Raw genomic sequence first — 19,142 nt, 5'->3', positions numbered from 1 at the left:
ACATCAGAGCTACTGTGTATGAATATCTTGAAATAATCTCTGTAAAACCTCATCAGACTTGAGACAAATTATATTGTACACATACAATCAAAATCACGTCTCTCACTTTAAGAGATGGGTATGTTTATCAATCTGTCAGAATTTGGACCGACTGCACTCAGCCATCAACAATGTAACAGATCTGTTGGGAAAAATACAATAGAAACTTACCAATTATTTGATGGTTACTGTTCCAAATAGGCACACAAAGGACAGAGTGTATATGAAAACCAGAGAACCGATCAGCCTGGAAGAAAAAAAGGGGTTATACAGTGGAGTCCCTTCATGAGCAGCACTAAAAGGGGTTATACAGTGCAGCCCCTCTATGAGCAGCACTAAAAGGGGTTATACAGTGCAGTCCCTCTATGAGCAGCACTACAAGGGGTTATACAGTGTCCCTTCATGAGCAGCACTAAAAGGGCTGAGTAAAAGGGAGAGCCGGTTCTAATAGACAAAGCGCTCAGATCAATTGGGAGGAGCTGATTGTGTGAGTGATCTTGATTGTGAGCGGGTATATGAAGCTGGTTGCAAGGGGGTTTACCACTGCCAGTCTGTTTCGACCTATGGAACAGTGGTAAACCTTTTGCTTAGGGATCTGTTATAAGATATATATATATACAGCTAACTCACTTCTGCATCAAAGCGAGGGTCCTGATATGCATCACTGATGTTAACTGGAAGACCGGTGGAAGCAACAAGCTCAGCTATGCTGTTGTTGATCAGCCAGTCCGAGTAGGAAGACTTCTCCAAGCTGTCTTTGAAACTTGGTACCGGAGTGTTCCAAACAAAGGAGAAAGGCATACATTAGGATGACCATTTTAAATAATTAACAAGAGTCTCATTCACGTCTTCAAATTCTAAAGTAAACCTTTGTTGTCAACGCACAGGTTTTTACATCAAGGTTATGTGCAAGTTACTGATATTTTAAAATTATTATTAGCTGGTGTGTAGAAAGCTTTGGATGCACAGGCAGATTGCCTACATTAACATGTAGGTTTAAATATAGACCAGTTCTGTTATAATAAATAGGTGATAAACACTCTTTGCAACACATTTAGTTTGGTCTAGGTGTTTGTGAACATTTATCAGCTGTAGTTTTTGAATAGTGGCGTGTTCTCTCAGCATGTGGCATAAGTAGGGTTTCTGTGCCACTTGCTCCACACATACCTTACATCTTAGTTGAAGCATCACCTCCTGTTAATCATAAGACTTGTATTTCCAGAAGGACTGCTACCCAAATCATGACTATTTCATAGTGAAAATCCAGTTTGGTCTTAATGTAAAAAATGGTATACACCAAACTGTTTTACAAGTCAGTGTCTTGAGAAATGTGCTTTATATCAACATAAAAGTAATGTGTACACACACACACACACACATTGGTAATTTACTGCATTTCACCACTGGGTTCCCTGTTTAACAATGGAGAGAGCACAGAGATGCTTTTTATCTATAAAACAGCAACATTAGCAGAAGAGTTCAGTGACTTCTAATATAAAAGAGTTTTACAACTGTTATCTAAAAATTCAATACAACATGGTAGCACCATGGGGGTTGATATTGTAGTGGGCTTACTGCCCCTATACCACAAAAAACTGCCTTATTTATCAGAGAATTCATTCTTAAACCCTGCTCTGAAAAAAAAAGAAAGGCGAAGTCTTCAAAGTCACAGACGGCATCAGCTCCATTAGCAATCCAATTTCTGAGCTGCAACAGATTTCTAGGAAAGTAATCTACAGTGTGTTTTCCCTGAGAATTTAAATATAAGAAGATAGCAAATGTTCCCTTTGAGATTTTAACCTCCTGTGACCAGGATTATTTGTGGTGACGTCAGGACAGGAAATGAATGGATATCAACACCAGACTGGGGTAATGAAAGCGCTGCTGCACGTTTTAATAATAAATAAAAAGTTTATACAAAACAGAAACATGTATACAAAACAAAAACGGCACGGTGGCCAAACAAATTTTAAACCTATCCATGCTGCAAAACAATTAACAATAAAATAACATGTTTTACACACATAAACAATACATTTTAAAAAATAATGCAACAAATAATACGATACACACAGAGGTGTGGTGTACCCTGTCACACCTCCCATATGCCAAATATGAAAATGCAGAAGGAAACGTAGTACTACAAAAAAAGAAAAAAATGACTAGCAATAATTTTGGCTGTGGTTTCATCTGTGTAATTAAAAAAAACAACACATAAATCTTTTTTTTTTCTTTAGATATATTTGTAAGATTAATAACTTTACAAATACAATGTAACAACCCTAAAGAGACTGTGCTTTGAAGCAGAAAACAATGGGAAATGCTTATGAACAATTCAACTGGTAAACTCTGCTTTACACATTAAGAAAGATTGCTACACATTAAATGGGTTTGTAGAGCAGTACATTATATATTCATATGCTCCTGAAAATACACTAGTGCAACTGAGAGGTTTTTTTTTTTTTTTGTTTGTTTTTTTAATTGCTGCTGTTGTGTGCAGTACAGAACAGAAGCAAGCCTATCAGAAATCCACCTTTGTGGTGTGCTCCAGTACTTATCAATCCATCATGCACTTTTTCATATGGGTCCCTGTGGGGTATTCTAATAACCAACTTGTATGTAATTGGGGTTGGTGTTCTAGAACTTTACATTAACTCGCATTAGATCAAAACAGTCTGTGCAAATATAAGGGCCTAGCCAGTCTGACAGAACAGTTTTCATGCACTGTTGTACTATCTGAGTACAGATATGCTCAGGGCTCTGGAAGCATGACACTTCCTATCTGGTACTGAAGGAGTATCTGCTATTTGACCTCCCACTGTGTCTCCACAGACTATCAGTAAAAAAAAGCTCCCGGGATCCTTGCAATACATGAGCCCTGCTTTGGGTAATTAATGTAATCTAATTCACGTTTCACAAGAGAATCGGTTACTTTGAAGCAGACAAAGCAAGCAATGAATCAGCTTGACAAAAAACCATCCATTGAAGTGTCAAGGTGGACATGGGCCATACCTGCTGTCAGCGTCAGCACTGCATTTCGGAGACAGAAGCTCAAAGGATTTGGTAAACTTCACCACCTGCCATTAAAAAATAATACACATTTTTTTTTATTGAATATACTAGCATTAAATATCTTGTAATAATCAGAAGCTGGCTTGCTTTAGATAAAGTAATGCTGTACAGTAATATCATTTATATGTTATACTAGTATTTAAATATTTTAATGGAATGCACCTATCACTAAATCTTAAAGGAAAATTTGTGAAAAAAAAACACAATTGGTAAAAAAGCAAGTAAAATATGTATACAGTATGTTAAAATTAACAATAAATGCATCTTTAAAAAACTTACTTACTTACTGCTATTGTTATAATGTCATCAAACTATATATTTTTTCCCCTTTCCTCAAACTTTCTAGTATCAATTTAGGATCTGTACGAAATTCTGCATGTTAATATGCACCCTACTTTTAAACTTTTATTGACTTAACCCTGTCCCTTTGGTTTTATTCTGCCACACATTCACCCACATTATCTCAACTCACATTAACTGTCCTGTGTACACATGGAAATTCTGGTGTTTCATTTTCAATAAATCAGTAAGCTTAGTGTTCCATTCAAACTGTGTTTAAAAAAGCTTCTACAGTCATTAGACGATAGGGTTACTTTGGTATACAGGCTATTAGTCCCCCTCCCTCTAATGTTAATAAGTTTTAAGGAAGTTTTACTGCATACTGGTGACTCGATATCTTCAAGGAGTTGCACAGAACACCGGTCACATTTCAGCAACGTCTGCGCACGGTGCATGATCTTCCGGACAATTTTCTCCAAATCCGTCTGCTCTTCAAATAAGTCATTGACAACTTCAAGCAAGGCCTGTTTATATAATAAAATAAAATGGTTTTGTTAAACATGGATGGTCTTCAAAGGATATTTAAAAAGTAAAAAAAGATAGAACTATCCATGCAGTCTTGCTTTTATGTTTATGTGTAACTATAACACAAGTATAAGCCGTCAGCCAATCAGCGGCTACTTAGAGGATACCATTTTGACAGCTCAAAAGAACAATTCAGTAATGGAGGTATTTTTTATTTTTATTTAGCCGTCGCCAATGGTTTTTACCCTGGTTTTCTCCCCAATTTGGAATGCCCAAGTATTATTTTTATCCCGGTACACCGCTGCAACCCCCCGGCGACTCGGGAAACGGAGGCTGAAACACGCGTCCTCCGAAACATGTTCCTGCCAATCCGTCATTTTTCGCACTGCAGATCCACAGCGAAGCCACCAGACCTATACTGCAGACCCGCAGGTGCCCTATCAGCCACAGGGGTCGCTCGTGCGCGGTGAACCGTGGATTGCCCTGCCAACCTAAGCCCTCCCTACCCAGGCGACGCTCGGCCAATTGTGCGCCGCCCCCTAGGAACCCCCGGTCACGGTCAGCAATGACATAGCCTGCATTCGAACCTGCGATCTCCAGGCAATAGGCCGCATCCTGCACTCCACGCAGAGCGCCTTTATTGGATGTGCTACTCAGGAGCCCAATGGAGGTATTTAATATAGAGCAAGAAAATCTGGCTTCTTATCAAGTGGGTGGGGGTAGAGTGATCAAGGGTATCCAGGGCATCAGTAAGATTTATTTTATTAATTATAAATATTAACAAAATTACTATTCGTACAATAAGGAAAGTAAAAAAAAAAACTTGATGTTTCAGTTGATACAATCCTCAGCTTTCCTGTTTATGTCTGTGTCTATGAAACCCCTCTCTTATGTACTTCTCTCAGATAATGGACTACAAACTCCCTGTCATTATTACTTTTATCAAGAGTCACTCAGATTCAGTTCTCAGTTGTAGAAGGCGTATTATCATTTTTTATTGTCAGAACGACTTGCACTATGCACTACTGCCCAGGTTATCTCTCTCGGTATAAGCTGTAATGTAAACAGAAGCCCAGCGCTCCAGCTAAACACACTAGTAGCTTCCCCTTCACTAGCTCTGCACATCAAAGACCAATAAAATGACAAGCCAAATAAAATATGTGGAAGCCTGGCTGAGGAGAAGCTACCAACCTGTGATTTAGATGTAGGCTATGTCAGGCTCCTTACTAGGTCAATATCTGCTGCCCACTCTATAGCTTTTACACTAAAATATGTCAGGATAAAGCCTGTTTAGTCCATCAAAGAAGCACATGTCTCTTTAACATTTAGCACTGTGACAGTGAGTGGGTCGCGAGGGGATCAATATTGAACCCCATTAATAGCAGTGAGTGATGATGAGCTTTACAATGTGGGTGTAATAGAAAGCCGCTGTCCAAGGTGCTGGTATCTCACTTACTCTGCTTCTGTCATATTCTTTTCTGGAGGCTGCAAAAAGCTGGGCATTGGATATGGCAATCCCACAGAAAGGAAGATACATCTGTAGCACCTGTTGACAGAGAGAGGGACAGTATTACCAGTTGGAAAGCAGGAATGAATGATCTAGAACTATTTCATAATATTGTGCTTAGCAGTGCATGATTATGACTTTGTACAATACAACGAGGAATAATGCCAGGATTTCAAATTCTATTTGTAAAGGTATCTAACTAGAAGACAATCATTTCCTATGTAAAATCTATTCCAACCAGCCTCTCCAATAACATTTTCATGGCTGTGTTGTATAACAGATCGTCAATAGCAATGCATTTCAGCAAATGCAACTGCTGTTAATGGGCTGTGGCCGAGGTAGGGAGCGATCACCCTATTTCTCCTTTAATTCCAATGAAAAGCTTGTCACATCCACCCCCAGATTATATTATGATGAAGGTCATGTTTGTAGAAATGTTTTAACCTTTCTCCTCACTGAAGGCAATACAAATGTACGTAAAAACACACATACATACACATATGCCATCCTCCTGACTTTCATTGTTTTAATGAAATTAAATGTTGCATATTTTGCAATAATAAATAAGCTTAATTTTATATAAAAGGTCACATTATAATATTATATCCCATGTATGATATTCATTATATGGATGAATCTACAGAAATCAGTACTGTATATTGAAGTTCAGCACATATTAGAAATTTAGCCTTTTGTATATATCTGTATGGGCTCTTAGACAATGCAGAGCAAGCTTATCTATAAAATTACTGCCAACAATTGTCCTTGTATGATATCCATGCTTGAACTTAGGGGTTATAGAATGCAGTTGTGTACCAAATACAAACTTGCTTGTTTTTTATCAACTAGAAACCATCATTTTACCTCAATATGGCAGCCTTATTAGGAATTTTCATAACACTGAAAACATGACATACACCGTGAGCCATTGAAGAAGTGCCGAAGGAGGTGGCAGTTGTGCAAAAAATATAAACTGCCCTCAAGGGAAAGCTTAATTATTCAGGCAGTCTCAACACAAAACTAACACACAATTTAGCAGACTTGGTCAAATTGATTTGTAAGGTTTAAAATAAACAAGTCATATTGTATTCTGTGTATAGATATGCATTTGGGAGGAGTCCAATGTTAGCCTGGTGTTAGGGTGTATTTAAGTTTCCTATTGTGGGAGTCTAAGGGGTACAGGTATCTTATATTAGAGATCAGATCTTACAGACTCCTTCTATTATGGACCTTTCTTCCTACTTTGAATTAACTAGACCTGACAAAGTTATAGTGAAAGCTTTCTCGTTGGTTACTTTGCAAGAGCTGACAGTGTTAGTTGGGCACATGAGACCAACCACTTGTGCCCTTGTTCCTATTTCTACTAAACTATTAAAATATGTATTTAGTGTTGCTAATAGAAGCATTTTAACAATTAGAAATTAATCACTTTCATCTATGAAAGTTCCCTCTGCACTTAAGGTTGCAGTGGTTAAACCCCTGCTTTAAAAAGTAATTTGGATCCTACAGTTATTAACAACTATAGGCCATTTTCCAATTTTCCATTTTTTTAGCCAAGGTCTTAGAGAAAGTTGTTACCTATCAACGACTCTGATTTCGATCTGCATATAACACTGAGACAGCTCTTGTTTGGGTAGTAAATTATCTTTTGATAAGCTCCGACTGGCTTTCCTTCAATTTCAATTCTTCTTGATCTTAGCGCTGCCTTTGATACCGTGGACCATTCCATTCTCTTAAATCGGTTTGGGAGTTTAGTGGGTTTGGCAGGCGGTGTCCATTCTTGGTTTAGGTCTTATCTTTCCGATAGGTTTCAGTACGTTTCTGTCGGGGAGATGAAGTCGACTATTTTAATGCACTTTTTTTCTGAGATTCCAAAGTATTTGGTACCTCACTTGCAGCATATTCAGAATGCTGCTGCAAGAATTCTAACTAAAATCAGAAAAGGTGAATATATTACTCCTGTCTTGGCCTCCTTACACTGGCTTCCTGTGCAGTTTCAAATTGATTTTAAAATTGTATTTTATAAAGCCCTTAATGGATTGGCACCCAGTTATTTACAAGAGCTGTTGATCCCATACATTCCTAAGCGGAATCTTAGATCTCAGGATGCAGAGCTCTTAGTTATTCCAAGAGTAAATACAAATAGTATGGGAGGAAGGGACTTTTCTGATAAGGCTCCTACATTTTGGATCGCTGCTTTTTTTTGTTAGAGAAGCTCGGAGTCTTGCTGTTTTTAAGTCAAGATTGAAAACTTATTTATATACACAAGCCTTTTAATTATAGTCTTTTTATTATTGATCCATTATTAACTGTTATATATATATATACACACACATACATATATATATATATATATATATATATATATATATATATATATATATATATATATATATATATACATGATTGGAAATGTAATTACTTTTATTTAAAATAGTCTTTTTATTATAGTCTTTTTTATGCTATTTTAATGTTTTATTATGCTGCGTGTATTATGTTTTTTGTAAAGCACCTTGGGGTCTATGACATAAGGTGTTATATAAATGAAATTAAATAAAATAAATAAATAAATTATGGTAACAAGGTCTATGCTATGGATATGATAGTGCTGTGTCAGCTAATGTGAAACAGATGTAAACCAAAACCATGTGTTTTAGACTATGGAATTCTAAAGGATTAAGACTGTGTATGTTCAGAGCCAAATGAAATGTAACTATAAAAGCTTACAGGAAGGTACACTTATTTGAATTATTTGGGTTGAAAAGGGTCTTCTCTGAAACCATCTGAAAGGGCATTCCCGGTTGAAGGTAATGGCTAATGACTAAGACTAGAAGAATGGGTTACAATAATTGTGATGTTACTGTATCTGAATAACCAATGAATGTAATCATGTATTGACTATATCATTTGTTAAGGACAATATTTCATTGATCAATACACCATGTATTCAAATTCAAAAAATATTATTATAATTCATTATAAACAAATAAAGTTACCACACCCTACAGGTTGCTTGAGCTTGGGAGAAGACCATCAATAAAAAGTAAATACATTTATCCTGATATTTATCGCAATATAAAGCACAGCAATAACTATCTGCAGTGAAATGACAAGGTTTCACATGCCATCACTAGCGTGTGCAGCTGAACCACAATGTGAAATGATAGTTGCTCTGACTTAAATCAGCGTTAAGAGGACAGTTAAATGAACAAATGGATTTTCTGATGGTAAGACCAGCCAAAGGATAAAAAGGAGATCTCAGGGAATTTTCACAGCCTGAGTTTCCCTGCTAAACATTCCTAATGACCTTCTGCTAAGCTTAAGGAGGATATTCCTAAGCAGTGTCGCATGCTTCAAGAGTGCCTAGAGCAACTATTATTATTATTATTATTATTATTATTATTATTATTATTATTATTATTATTATTATTATTATTATTAATTTGTGTATTTATTTTTGCATTTAGACCTACTCATTGCATATTTTGATTCACCTTTGGTAATGCTCCTTATGAGATTTATTATTCATTACTAAAGTCATCCAGTAAGACTCACCAAACCCAGCTATTGTAAGCCTATATAAACTGCTAAACCGTATTAAGGAGAATGCCGGTACCAACATGTGACGCCCCTGTGCATATTATGGTTTGTATTTTATAGTTGTTGTATTGCTATTTAAAAACATATTGTTTAATTTGTTTAAACTACAATGTTTTGTTATAGTTGTTTTTGCAGCATGGACGGGGTTAAACTTCCCCATCCATGCTAACCCCATTCAGAATGGGACCGTGTCCAGATTGATTAATTAATTACTAATTTGGAGATGGTCACATGTATATAAACCTGCAGCTCTGACTGATCGAGGTTGGAGTGTTCAGGAGTGGAGAACGGGAATAAGAGAAGGTACAAGAATAAATACAAAGAAACAATTGCTACGTGTGCTGGTTCAACACCAGCACCACACTTGTTTTAGTTATTTCTTGTCTGTATTTGTTTTTGGCCAATGTGCTGTTTGTTTTTGTAAAAGTGTTTTCGTTTGTTCAACCTTTTTATTTTGTTCATTTATTAAAAAGCACCGCAGTGCATTTCACACCCAAGTCTGCTGTTGTGGTTTTGCATTCATTTCCTGGCCTGATGTCACCACACAAAGCCATCCGTGTCACACTAAGTAAAAGGTTATAGCTACTGAAATAATTACATAAACCTTACATGCTGTGATTTTTGTTAGCTAACCCTTTTAAACATTTACCATAGTAAACATATCATAGTGAAAGTATGGTAAAGCATATGTGAGAGCTGTTAAGAGAGGTAAGGTGATACATATTAATAACATGGCAAACCATGGTAAACTATGGTAAATGCTTCGTATAACCACTGGAAAACTGCAAAATTAGCATGCAAATCCTGTGTTTTATTTATCGTGAATTAACATAACTCAATAAGGATCTTTAAATGTACTTATAGCCAAGTGTTTATCATTTTCTCCTCAGGATAGATCCAAGGATGGTTCATTGGGTCATAATAATGAGGATTAAAATGTCACACTGTTATTTAGTTTTATACAACCTTTTTATTGTCATTATTAAAAGTACCAATAAAAATCTTAAGGTCAGGAAATGCTGGGTATTTTGGAGCTGATTACAGCAATTAATAATTAATTTCAATTAAGACATTATGCATTGAAGCTTAACCACTAATGCATACCACAGCATACCATATGAATTAGTGGGCCCTATTCAAAGGTCAGTTACAGTCTGCTTTTTAATAATAATAAGATATTCTGTTCTAAACTGTTGTCTGTTTCTGTAACAAGGAATATTTCTTTCAAAAGCCATTCATTTTTTTTGCCAAATGTATCCTTACCACCCATAACCCTGGAAATGGTAGACCAAATAATCTTTAATAAAAAATCTATAAAATAACCAAAGTCATCTGACCTATGACTATAATAATGTAGAGCAGAAAATGTTTACTGACAGTTTGTGTGTACACAGATAAAAATAAATAAAAAACAGCACTGGCTTGTTTATGTCTGGACTCCAGAAAAGTCCATACAGCTATTTGTAAACCCTGATCAAACCAATTGATGTGTTGCAGTGTGGTGCAAAGTTATTATCGTAATAAGTATTATCATCAAACCATTAATCTAATTAGAAATGCATGTATCCCGGTGGAATACTGTAAGGGGGATATCATCTCTAATTTAATTAATTAATAATCGTAAACTAAAATGAAACATTCTGAAAAAGTAAACAAACTTTTCTTTTTATCTCATTGACAAACATTTGTATTTCAAATAGTTTTGGGAGTCTGGTCCTTTTAAACAATATCAGCTGGAGATTAATTAATGTAAGTATATCATATAATGGGGTCTGAATTGTAATAACATGTAGTATCAGGGATAACATCATCAATGTAATTGCTGTTCTAGGCAAGGATGCATGCAGAATGATAAATTGACATCTAAACTGTAGAGACAGTATCACCCACATTCCCCTTAATATTTCTGATGATCTGTAGAAGATGCCATTTCAAGTCAAATCCATGCCTTTTGTGCTGGGCTATCTTTCAGTAAATTTAACAGCCTCTGGCCTGTTCTGTATTCATTCAGTTTGTGTGAGGTGAATTGCTGAATGCTCTGCAGAATCCGTCCCACAGCTTCTTCTTTTTTTAAGTCACTCAGACCTTTTCAAACACCAAAAGCAAGTGCTCAGACACAAACCTCCCAAAGCAAGTTTTATACCTTGCATTTTGCTGTCAGTTTGTGAACACCAACCGTTTACATCTTTTAAAATGTGTTTCTATTAAATGATAATGGACTGTTGTTACTGTTGATATTGCTACTGTGAGGGGATTGAATTTAATAAGGCTAAGATGAAAACTGATGTTTAGCACAAAGTGTTGGTAGTTTGGGAAAGTCCCAGGACTGAATGACAAGGGTGGTTGCTCAAAGTAGGATTGAGGAGCATTTACTGAGCCTTGTTGGGGTAATGTGGCACCAATATATGGCTACCATTCATTCTGTGGGTATGATCACAGTGTTTTTAAGGGCATTGAGCCTTACGCTGGGAAAGCAGTTGTAAGTTTGAACACCTAGAAAGACCTTTTAAAGCTGTGTCCCCCATTCAAAACTCACAATGCATCAAAATGGTTTGAACAAAACATACTTTACATACTTTACCCCACCTGATAATCACATTTTCCCCTTCAAATATGCAGCAACAACAAACAGCCCCATTCCCATGGTAATGCCATTCTCTAGAGACTGCACTGTACATCAATCAGCATTTCCTGCTGGTGGTTCATTCGCCAGTTGGTGAAAACTGTATCTAATTGCTTTCTGGTAATGACAAACGCTGTCTGTGAGAATGAAAGGGTTACAGTTTTACAGCCTAATGAAAGTGCGTAAGCAGTTTTTTTTTATGTGCTTTTGTAGAGTGATTGAGCCTCTTGCCAAGACGGTAACAGCGCAGTAAGCTGTATGTTACAAAAAAGATCAAACCAGATAGAAGAAAATCTGTTTCATTACTAAAGGGATGCATACACTCATTTGGGGTTATTACAGCTTTTTAATTTGTTTCCATAAGCAGTATATTTCTGTTCAGAAAAACCAGAGGAGAAATCAAACAAATTACAACTTTTTGGCTGGTCCCCAGTGCGCTAGGGTTTTGTCTGAAGTGGAAAGCAACAATGATTCTTGAATTTCACACATTTACTCACCAGTAAAACTACTGATTCACAGTCTTTATTTAAGAAACATAATTGCTGTTGTTTTATTACAAAGGGCAAACGTTGACATTTTTTTTTTTTCTAACTACAATCCAAAAAAATAGCTTAACGATTTTAGTAAAGAAAAAAGGAATATAAACGCCCTGTTATGTAAAAATGTTCTTAACTGGACTCTGAAGGATTCACCCCCATTGTAAAGTAATTGGTGCAAATACATCTGTATTACAACCATTGATAATACCAATGAATTAAGTCTGTATGAACAGAAGCCTTCTTAGGTAGAACACAGGAGACGCGTTACAGGTGCCAAGCTAAGAATGAAAGCAGACCAATGTCCTTGTACTACAGAACAGTCTAATTGTATTGTGTAAAGATGACCATTATACCTAAAACTCAATTAAAATAAGTGCTGCGCTTTCAACATGAGAAACTGAGGAGATGAAGTACAGACTGATGGCTGATAAGTAACGGTCGCACCCTGAAATAAGGACATTCATTCATACAGAGATCAAGGCTAATGATGGGTTTGACCTTTTAGACTGGACTGTAGTAATCTGGATAGATTGTTGGAATTACCTGTTTTAGATTCTAGGGATTATAAACCTGTTCTAGTTATGCCAGGTTAGAGAGGAAAACAGTTTTCGTATACACCCACACAAGACTTACTTCTTTAATGACTGAGGGAAAAGATTCTGAGGTAAACAGGAAAAAATATGACATCTTCTCTTATTCTTAGTGACCGTGAAAACAGTAACAGTTCTTATTTTACAGATAATCAAGGACATTCATTCATACACTCCCAAGCAAAAATACCCTGTGAAGGCACTATATGGGTGACTGATGTTAATTTACTGCATTTTTAATTGTGGATTGAAAATTGTCAAGTTCAAATTCATTTTATTTTTCAGGAAAATGTAAGAAATATTTAACTGGTTTGATTTTTATTTAATACTTGTGCATGACCAGAACAAGGGCATACACAACACAATATAATGCAATCCATTAAAATAAAACATATAATAAAATATACAGAATTCTGTGAGCATTCTTTCTGTTCAGCAGGGAATTGATTTTAAAGTCCTACTTCTGACCTAAAGGCTTGTAGTGAACTTCATCCCTGATTACATCTGTGAGCTGGTGAAAAACACTATTATTTTTTTTGGTTTTGTAATTTTTAACTTTTTAAAAGCCACTAGGGGCTAAAGAAAATATCCAAAATATGTATAATCCTGAATTCTTCCCTAGTTTGCAAGAATATAAAAATAATAAATAAAAATGACACTTAAAAAGCTGACTCAATTTATTTATTTTTCTTTACGTGGTGTAAGTATTTATATCACCTGATTAATGTTGCATCAAGCTCTGAATGTGCTCAGCTTGTTGATAAATCAACGAAGCAATGATAATGGGGGAAAATGACCTTACTTTATGCATCAATAGATGCAAAATGCCAGCAGCACTATGCCATTGCTATATGTGAATATACTCAAGTCTATGTACATTAAGAATTCCATCTAGTATTTATAAAACAAAACAATATGTATATGTTTATTACTTTTAAAACCCCATAAGAATTGACAAATCACACAACAGTGTTATATAAGAGCTATGCATGGAAATGTATTTCTCACTTTTCTGGCTATTCTGCGCTGGGACTTCAGAACAGTCTACTGCTGATTTTGTTAGCCAGAGTTTATCAGAGCACAGCAACAACATTCCTTGTGATGCTGACAAACAAGAGATCAGGAATGTCTGTGTGTTTCCCACTTTAAATAAATAATACATAATAATAATAAAAACTGTGTAAAATGGGTTACAATGGCACATTTTAACAAACACCCCATCATGCTATATTCTGGACTTGCTTTCCAGTCTTCTGTCAGCTCAAGAAACAGATATCTACTATTTAAAAGGCCTGTATCATTTTCTTCAATAAACTACAATATCTTCAGCTCTTCCAATTCTCTGAGGTTTAATGCTGTTCAAATTGAACAATTCACAACTCTGAAGAATCACCTGAAGATTTATGGTGGAGTTACTTCATGATGAGAGTGATTTTGAGAGTGACTTTAATGCAGTCTGGCTCAGTTAGCAAATCAGACAACAACTGGCAAAAACAACACATTGACCAAGACTCAAAACTGCCTCAGAGCACTGCCACACACCTCTGACTTGATGCTGAGGGTTTAAATGCAGGACATAAGGTTTATATAATTGACAACAGATCCATGTTCCATTGATTGCTTGTTTTATAGGCTTTTCATTCAAAAGAGGAGAGGGAAGGGGGAAACTGACCATTAACCTAGCAGGAAACGACACATTTGTAAGCCCTTCTGGCACTGCAAGGAATATTAAACTACTGCACAATATAAGACCCTACACATCCTAATATGCCCTTATATGTGAAAATGTAGGGCTTCGCACATTAGAGAGTTTCAATGACCCAATAATGCATATACAGTATGTACTGTGGCAGGGTCATTTTATTTATTGTGGCATTTACAACCAAAACTGTGTAGCGATGTTAGAATATCTGCACAGATTAATTTGTTTACCACCGCTTCTTATACATTTTATACAAGTAACCCTTTAAATCTGATCATTAAAAGCATCTTCTTTGTAAACATAGTTATTACATTAAGTTCCTCTATCTTCCAGTGAACAACAGAACAGATACAAATAAGGTTAATAAGGTTAACTGGAAAGCTTTTGGTTCAGAAGGAATCAAATCTGAGAATTTTTGACGATGCAAACCTGTGTGTTTCAGTAATTACGTTAATGTTATTAGACTACTGGCTAAGTAACAAAATCGAACAATAGGTGATCTAAAAAAAGCCTGATGCTATACAATCCAGATATTACTCAATTCACTCCAGTTAGATCAGGGTCATTGCATTCATTAGGTATTACACAGCATGTTTGTATTTTCATGAAACGTAAGGATTCAGTATCTCCAAATGATATTTAAATTGCAGTTTACCACATGTAGCTGGGCAATTGCCATTCACATGGGGAAATTAGTGTTGGTGTAATTTGTATGTGGAAACAGGTTTGTCTCGTGTGCTTTTTGGTGATTGTTTACAGACGGGCGCTCGATTGAGACTTGATGTCTGCTAGGCTTGGTTGAGAGGAAGGGCAGTGAGTGATTGGCTGTGCCTGTCCTCGATCAGCAGGTGGGTGGGTTCTCGACTGAGTGTCCGTCAGCATAAAAACATCGGGTGGGGATCGTTCTGGGCGACTGCAACATCATGCTACAGAGAGGGGTGCTGCATACACTCAGGAGGAGAGCGTCCGCTCTGCAGGAACTGCAGCTACGCAACCCTTAAACTGCAACATGGTACTTATGAAGGCAATGCCCAGCCAAGGCCGTATGAAGCAGCAGGAGTCGTCATAAGAATACCGGCTCATAAGTAGGTTAGTCTAGGGGATACTGATCCCAAGTAATGTATAGCGAGGGTTACATAGTGTAGCAGGTTCCTGGAGCGGGACGCCTCATTCAGTAAGGGTAGCGCTCGCCCTCTGTGGCACCTTTTATTTGTAGTTTTTGTACTGTGTTTTATTTTGCCTTTTGTACAGTCTCCTGTATGTGTCCTCTGTGTGTTACCATCGCTGGTAGCGTCACATGACCCGTTTGTTTACTTTGTGTTCTGTGAGTTAATAAATCCTGCGTGCCTGAGTGGCGTTTCAACTCCAACTCCCATGTCTCAATGGGTGTGTTCATGGAGATCATTCTTGGAAGGTCATTGGCTAAATTGATCAGATTCTGCACAGAATCTGCGCAGAATGATCTCTGTCTTGCATATCAGTGTTTACCCACACACCTGACATGAGTACCCTGTCACATCACACCATTATTAGTTTATGTTTGCAATCATTCTGAGTGGTTCTGGATTCTGTTTCTCCCATATTGAGTTATGGTGAAATCCTCTGTGAAGAGTAACTACTAGAGGCGATCATACATCCATCCATATGTCACATTTCACATGTAAAACTACTCATTCAGACCTTGTTTTTAACATTATACACATTAAGTTACTGATCATTTCAGATTCTAAGGATATATGTAAGTGTCTGTCTGTTTGGAAATCCGTCCATCTGAATGACACACTTTCATTTTTTAATACATGTTCCTACATACAAAGCTTGCTTTGAGATCCCACAGAAAAAGTGTCAGATTGTACATGTAGGGCATCCTATTGGATATGTGTTTGGGGAATACTGCAGTAAATATTATAATATAGTGTTCTTTACACTACAGTGAATTTTGCAGTGTGCATTCTACTACAAACAATGCTGACATAAATTTGAATATGAGCATACAATACTAAAGTGAACTGGATTCTCCAAATCCATATACAATGTTATTGCATTTCAAAGCAGCTCAAAGCGATGTAGACATTATACACACTTGACTGCCCTTTAGATGTGCTTTTAAATATTTATGTAACAGTAATCCATCCATTTCTCTGTTCTTTGATTGCCCAATAAACAACTACAAACCGTGAGACAGATCAGATCGAAACTAATTACCCAGTTTTCTTAATTATTCCTGTTTATATTTATTTTATTCATTATATAATTTAACATTATACTCAGGGTATTTTTACTATTGGCTCTGATAATACAGTAATACCAAATGTCATTTCTGGGGTTGGAAATAAGACTTCTATGATGTTTCACCTATTCCAGGTTTTATTATGAGCTTGATTAACAACAGTGTAAATGTAACAAGCCCGGGTGTGTCTTATTATTAAACACATTGCAAAACCAGGATTGGAAGAAACTGCTATCCAATCGGAACCTTATTATTATCACTGCATTTACCATTAAAAATCTTCTTGTACAGAATCTAAAAGTATTTAAGAATTTCCTATGACCAACTTTAGATGGTAAAAGTTGGAAATTTGATTTTTAAAGTTATGTTTTAAAGTTGTGCAATTAAGATTGCTGCCCAGCAAATGCTAAATTATAAAACCCATCAAATGTATATTATGACGTATCATTGTAATATTAGGTTATTGTAACACAAAACAATATTGATCGCTATATATAGACATATAGGTTCATTAATACCAGATCTCCCAAGTTTCTTGAACAGCAACATTTTAATGTTATTCTTTGAGTTAACTTCCATTTTTCCAATAATATGGTTTGATTTTTTTAAAAAGCACATTAGCAAGCCATTACCCTGTCTGGCCTAGAATATAATTTCCTTGTGTGATTCAGCGATTCAAGAGCGCTCTGTGTCATTAATTATAGTCTCCCTGCAGGTAAAACCTCTTCTAAACATTCAGTAAATAGGCTAATCTGATTAAATCACAAGTACTGTGAAATTGTCACTTTTAGATCTCAGCACTAGTCTGCAGAGCCATGACCAGATATCCAAAGTACCTAATAGACTTGTACCTTTTTTTTTTAATTATCTCTTCTTTCAACAAACAGCTTGAAGTGTAAGGCAAACCCATGTTGTCTAGATCCAACAAGGCCTACAATACACTGTAAAAATCGAAATATATTCTGTCTTTATCGGTCAGGTTTCTTAAGGATATTCATGGTAAACAGACTCCCATTGTGTGTGGGCTGCTCTCACGTCTTCTTTCTTACCACTATTTAATCCATCTTACCTAAGCTTGTTTATTTGTCTTATCTGACCCGAGGCTTGGAGCCCTGGTCTTCAATGAAACAGAAAACAATTATGGTCACAGTAAGAAGTTCAACCCTGCTAATGAAATGTGTCTGTTCTTGAAGAATGAACGAGAGTTTCTGTGTTGAACTTATGATGCTTTATTTCACTTGGTTTATGGCCTAAGGGGTAGATTTATAAGTGATGTTTTAAATTACATTTATATATATATATATATATATATATATATATATATATATATATATATATATATATATATATATATATATATATAATAAAGGATGTAGCAGGACAGGGGGGCCTGCAATATAAAAATGTTTTGTTTCATGACAGGGACACAGTTAAAGCCTCCCAGCAAAGGTTATTGCTTTTGTTTAATTTAATTGTTTTATTGTTTTGTTTAATTATAATCACTTGCACCTGGCAATTATTGAAAATTATAGCCAGGTGCAGGGTATAAAAGGGAAGCAGTCAGTCTGCTCTAGGCTGCTGCTGTTGAGGGAAGAGTGCAATGGCAAGTCATAAAGGTCTGTTTAAAAGCTATGTTTGGTTTTTATAAAAATGTGTTTTAAAGTGTTTTGTTTTGGTGTTATGTCAGGTAAACAGCTTAGCTGTCCTGCACGTTAGACAGGGACCTACATGTGTGTAGTGAGTGCTCAGTGAGAGCTAGGTTTTTTCGTTTGTTTGTTTTTGTGTTTTGAATAAAAGTGCGCAGAAGCGCTAAAAATCAAAGCTGTTATCTTTGGGTCACATTTTTAAAGGGGCACGAACCCAAAGGTATGGCCAGCTTGTCACTATATGTATGTGTGTGTGTATATATGTATATTGTGTGTGTGTGTGTATATATATATATATATATATATATGTAATCACACACACACACAGTGCTCCCTCGCTATAACTAAGCGGATCTCAGGGGACACACAATGTAAGCGTTAAACGGGGGAGGTGGTGGGGGGCGCCACGGGACACAACACACATCTGACTAAAATAAAATAACTATGCATATATAGTGAAGCAAAAATGTAGGTTTCAGTGAATTAACCATGCATAAAGCATCATGTAATCAACGTTATTCTTTACCATTTTTTTTTTAAAAAGGTAACGTTCCCACTCATGAATCCATTTTGATTAGCAGTTTTTAAACTAAAAATAGCATGGCTAAATGGCGGTTGGGAGTTCTGTTCGACGCGAAAGACAAGCAAACCAATGCGAGAAGGAAAGCGGGTTGGGAGAGGGGAAGAGTGAATGGGCTCGCTGCTGGAGCGGGGCTGAAGCGCTTCGTCTCCCAGAGAAAGATGTCTGTAGTGCCAACGCAGCTTTTCTTCAGTTCAGATACTATCAAAA

At 36.3% G+C, this 19,142-nt stretch overlaps 1 protein-coding gene across 1 annotated transcript in view; it reads right to left on the bottom strand.

Moving 5' to 3' along the window:
• LOC117426638 (dual 3',5'-cyclic-AMP and -GMP phosphodiesterase 11A-like) overlaps window positions 1–19,142 on the bottom strand; it is a 70,611-nt gene that overhangs the window by 35,517 nt on the left and 15,952 nt on the right. Inside the window, exons 3-7 of the mRNA XM_034044448.3 lie at window positions 5,372–5,461; window positions 3,774–3,914; window positions 3,052–3,116; window positions 670–802; window positions 211–286 (exon numbers count right to left, since the gene is read on the bottom strand). Coding sequence (XP_033900339.2) covers window positions 211–286; window positions 670–802; window positions 3,052–3,116; window positions 3,774–3,914; window positions 5,372–5,461 — 505 coding nt within the window. The remainder of the gene's footprint in view (window positions 1–210; window positions 287–669; window positions 803–3,051; window positions 3,117–3,773; window positions 3,915–5,371; window positions 5,462–19,142) is intronic.

This window comes from Acipenser ruthenus, chromosome 11, assembly GCF_902713425.1.
Source record: "Acipenser ruthenus chromosome 11, fAciRut3.2 maternal haplotype, whole genome shotgun sequence".
Classification (NCBI taxonomy): Eukaryota; Metazoa; Chordata; class Actinopteri; order Acipenseriformes; family Acipenseridae; genus Acipenser; species Acipenser ruthenus.
The sequence above is the reverse complement of the archived record's forward strand: the minus strand, read 5'-3'. Positions and strand labels throughout refer to the sequence as shown.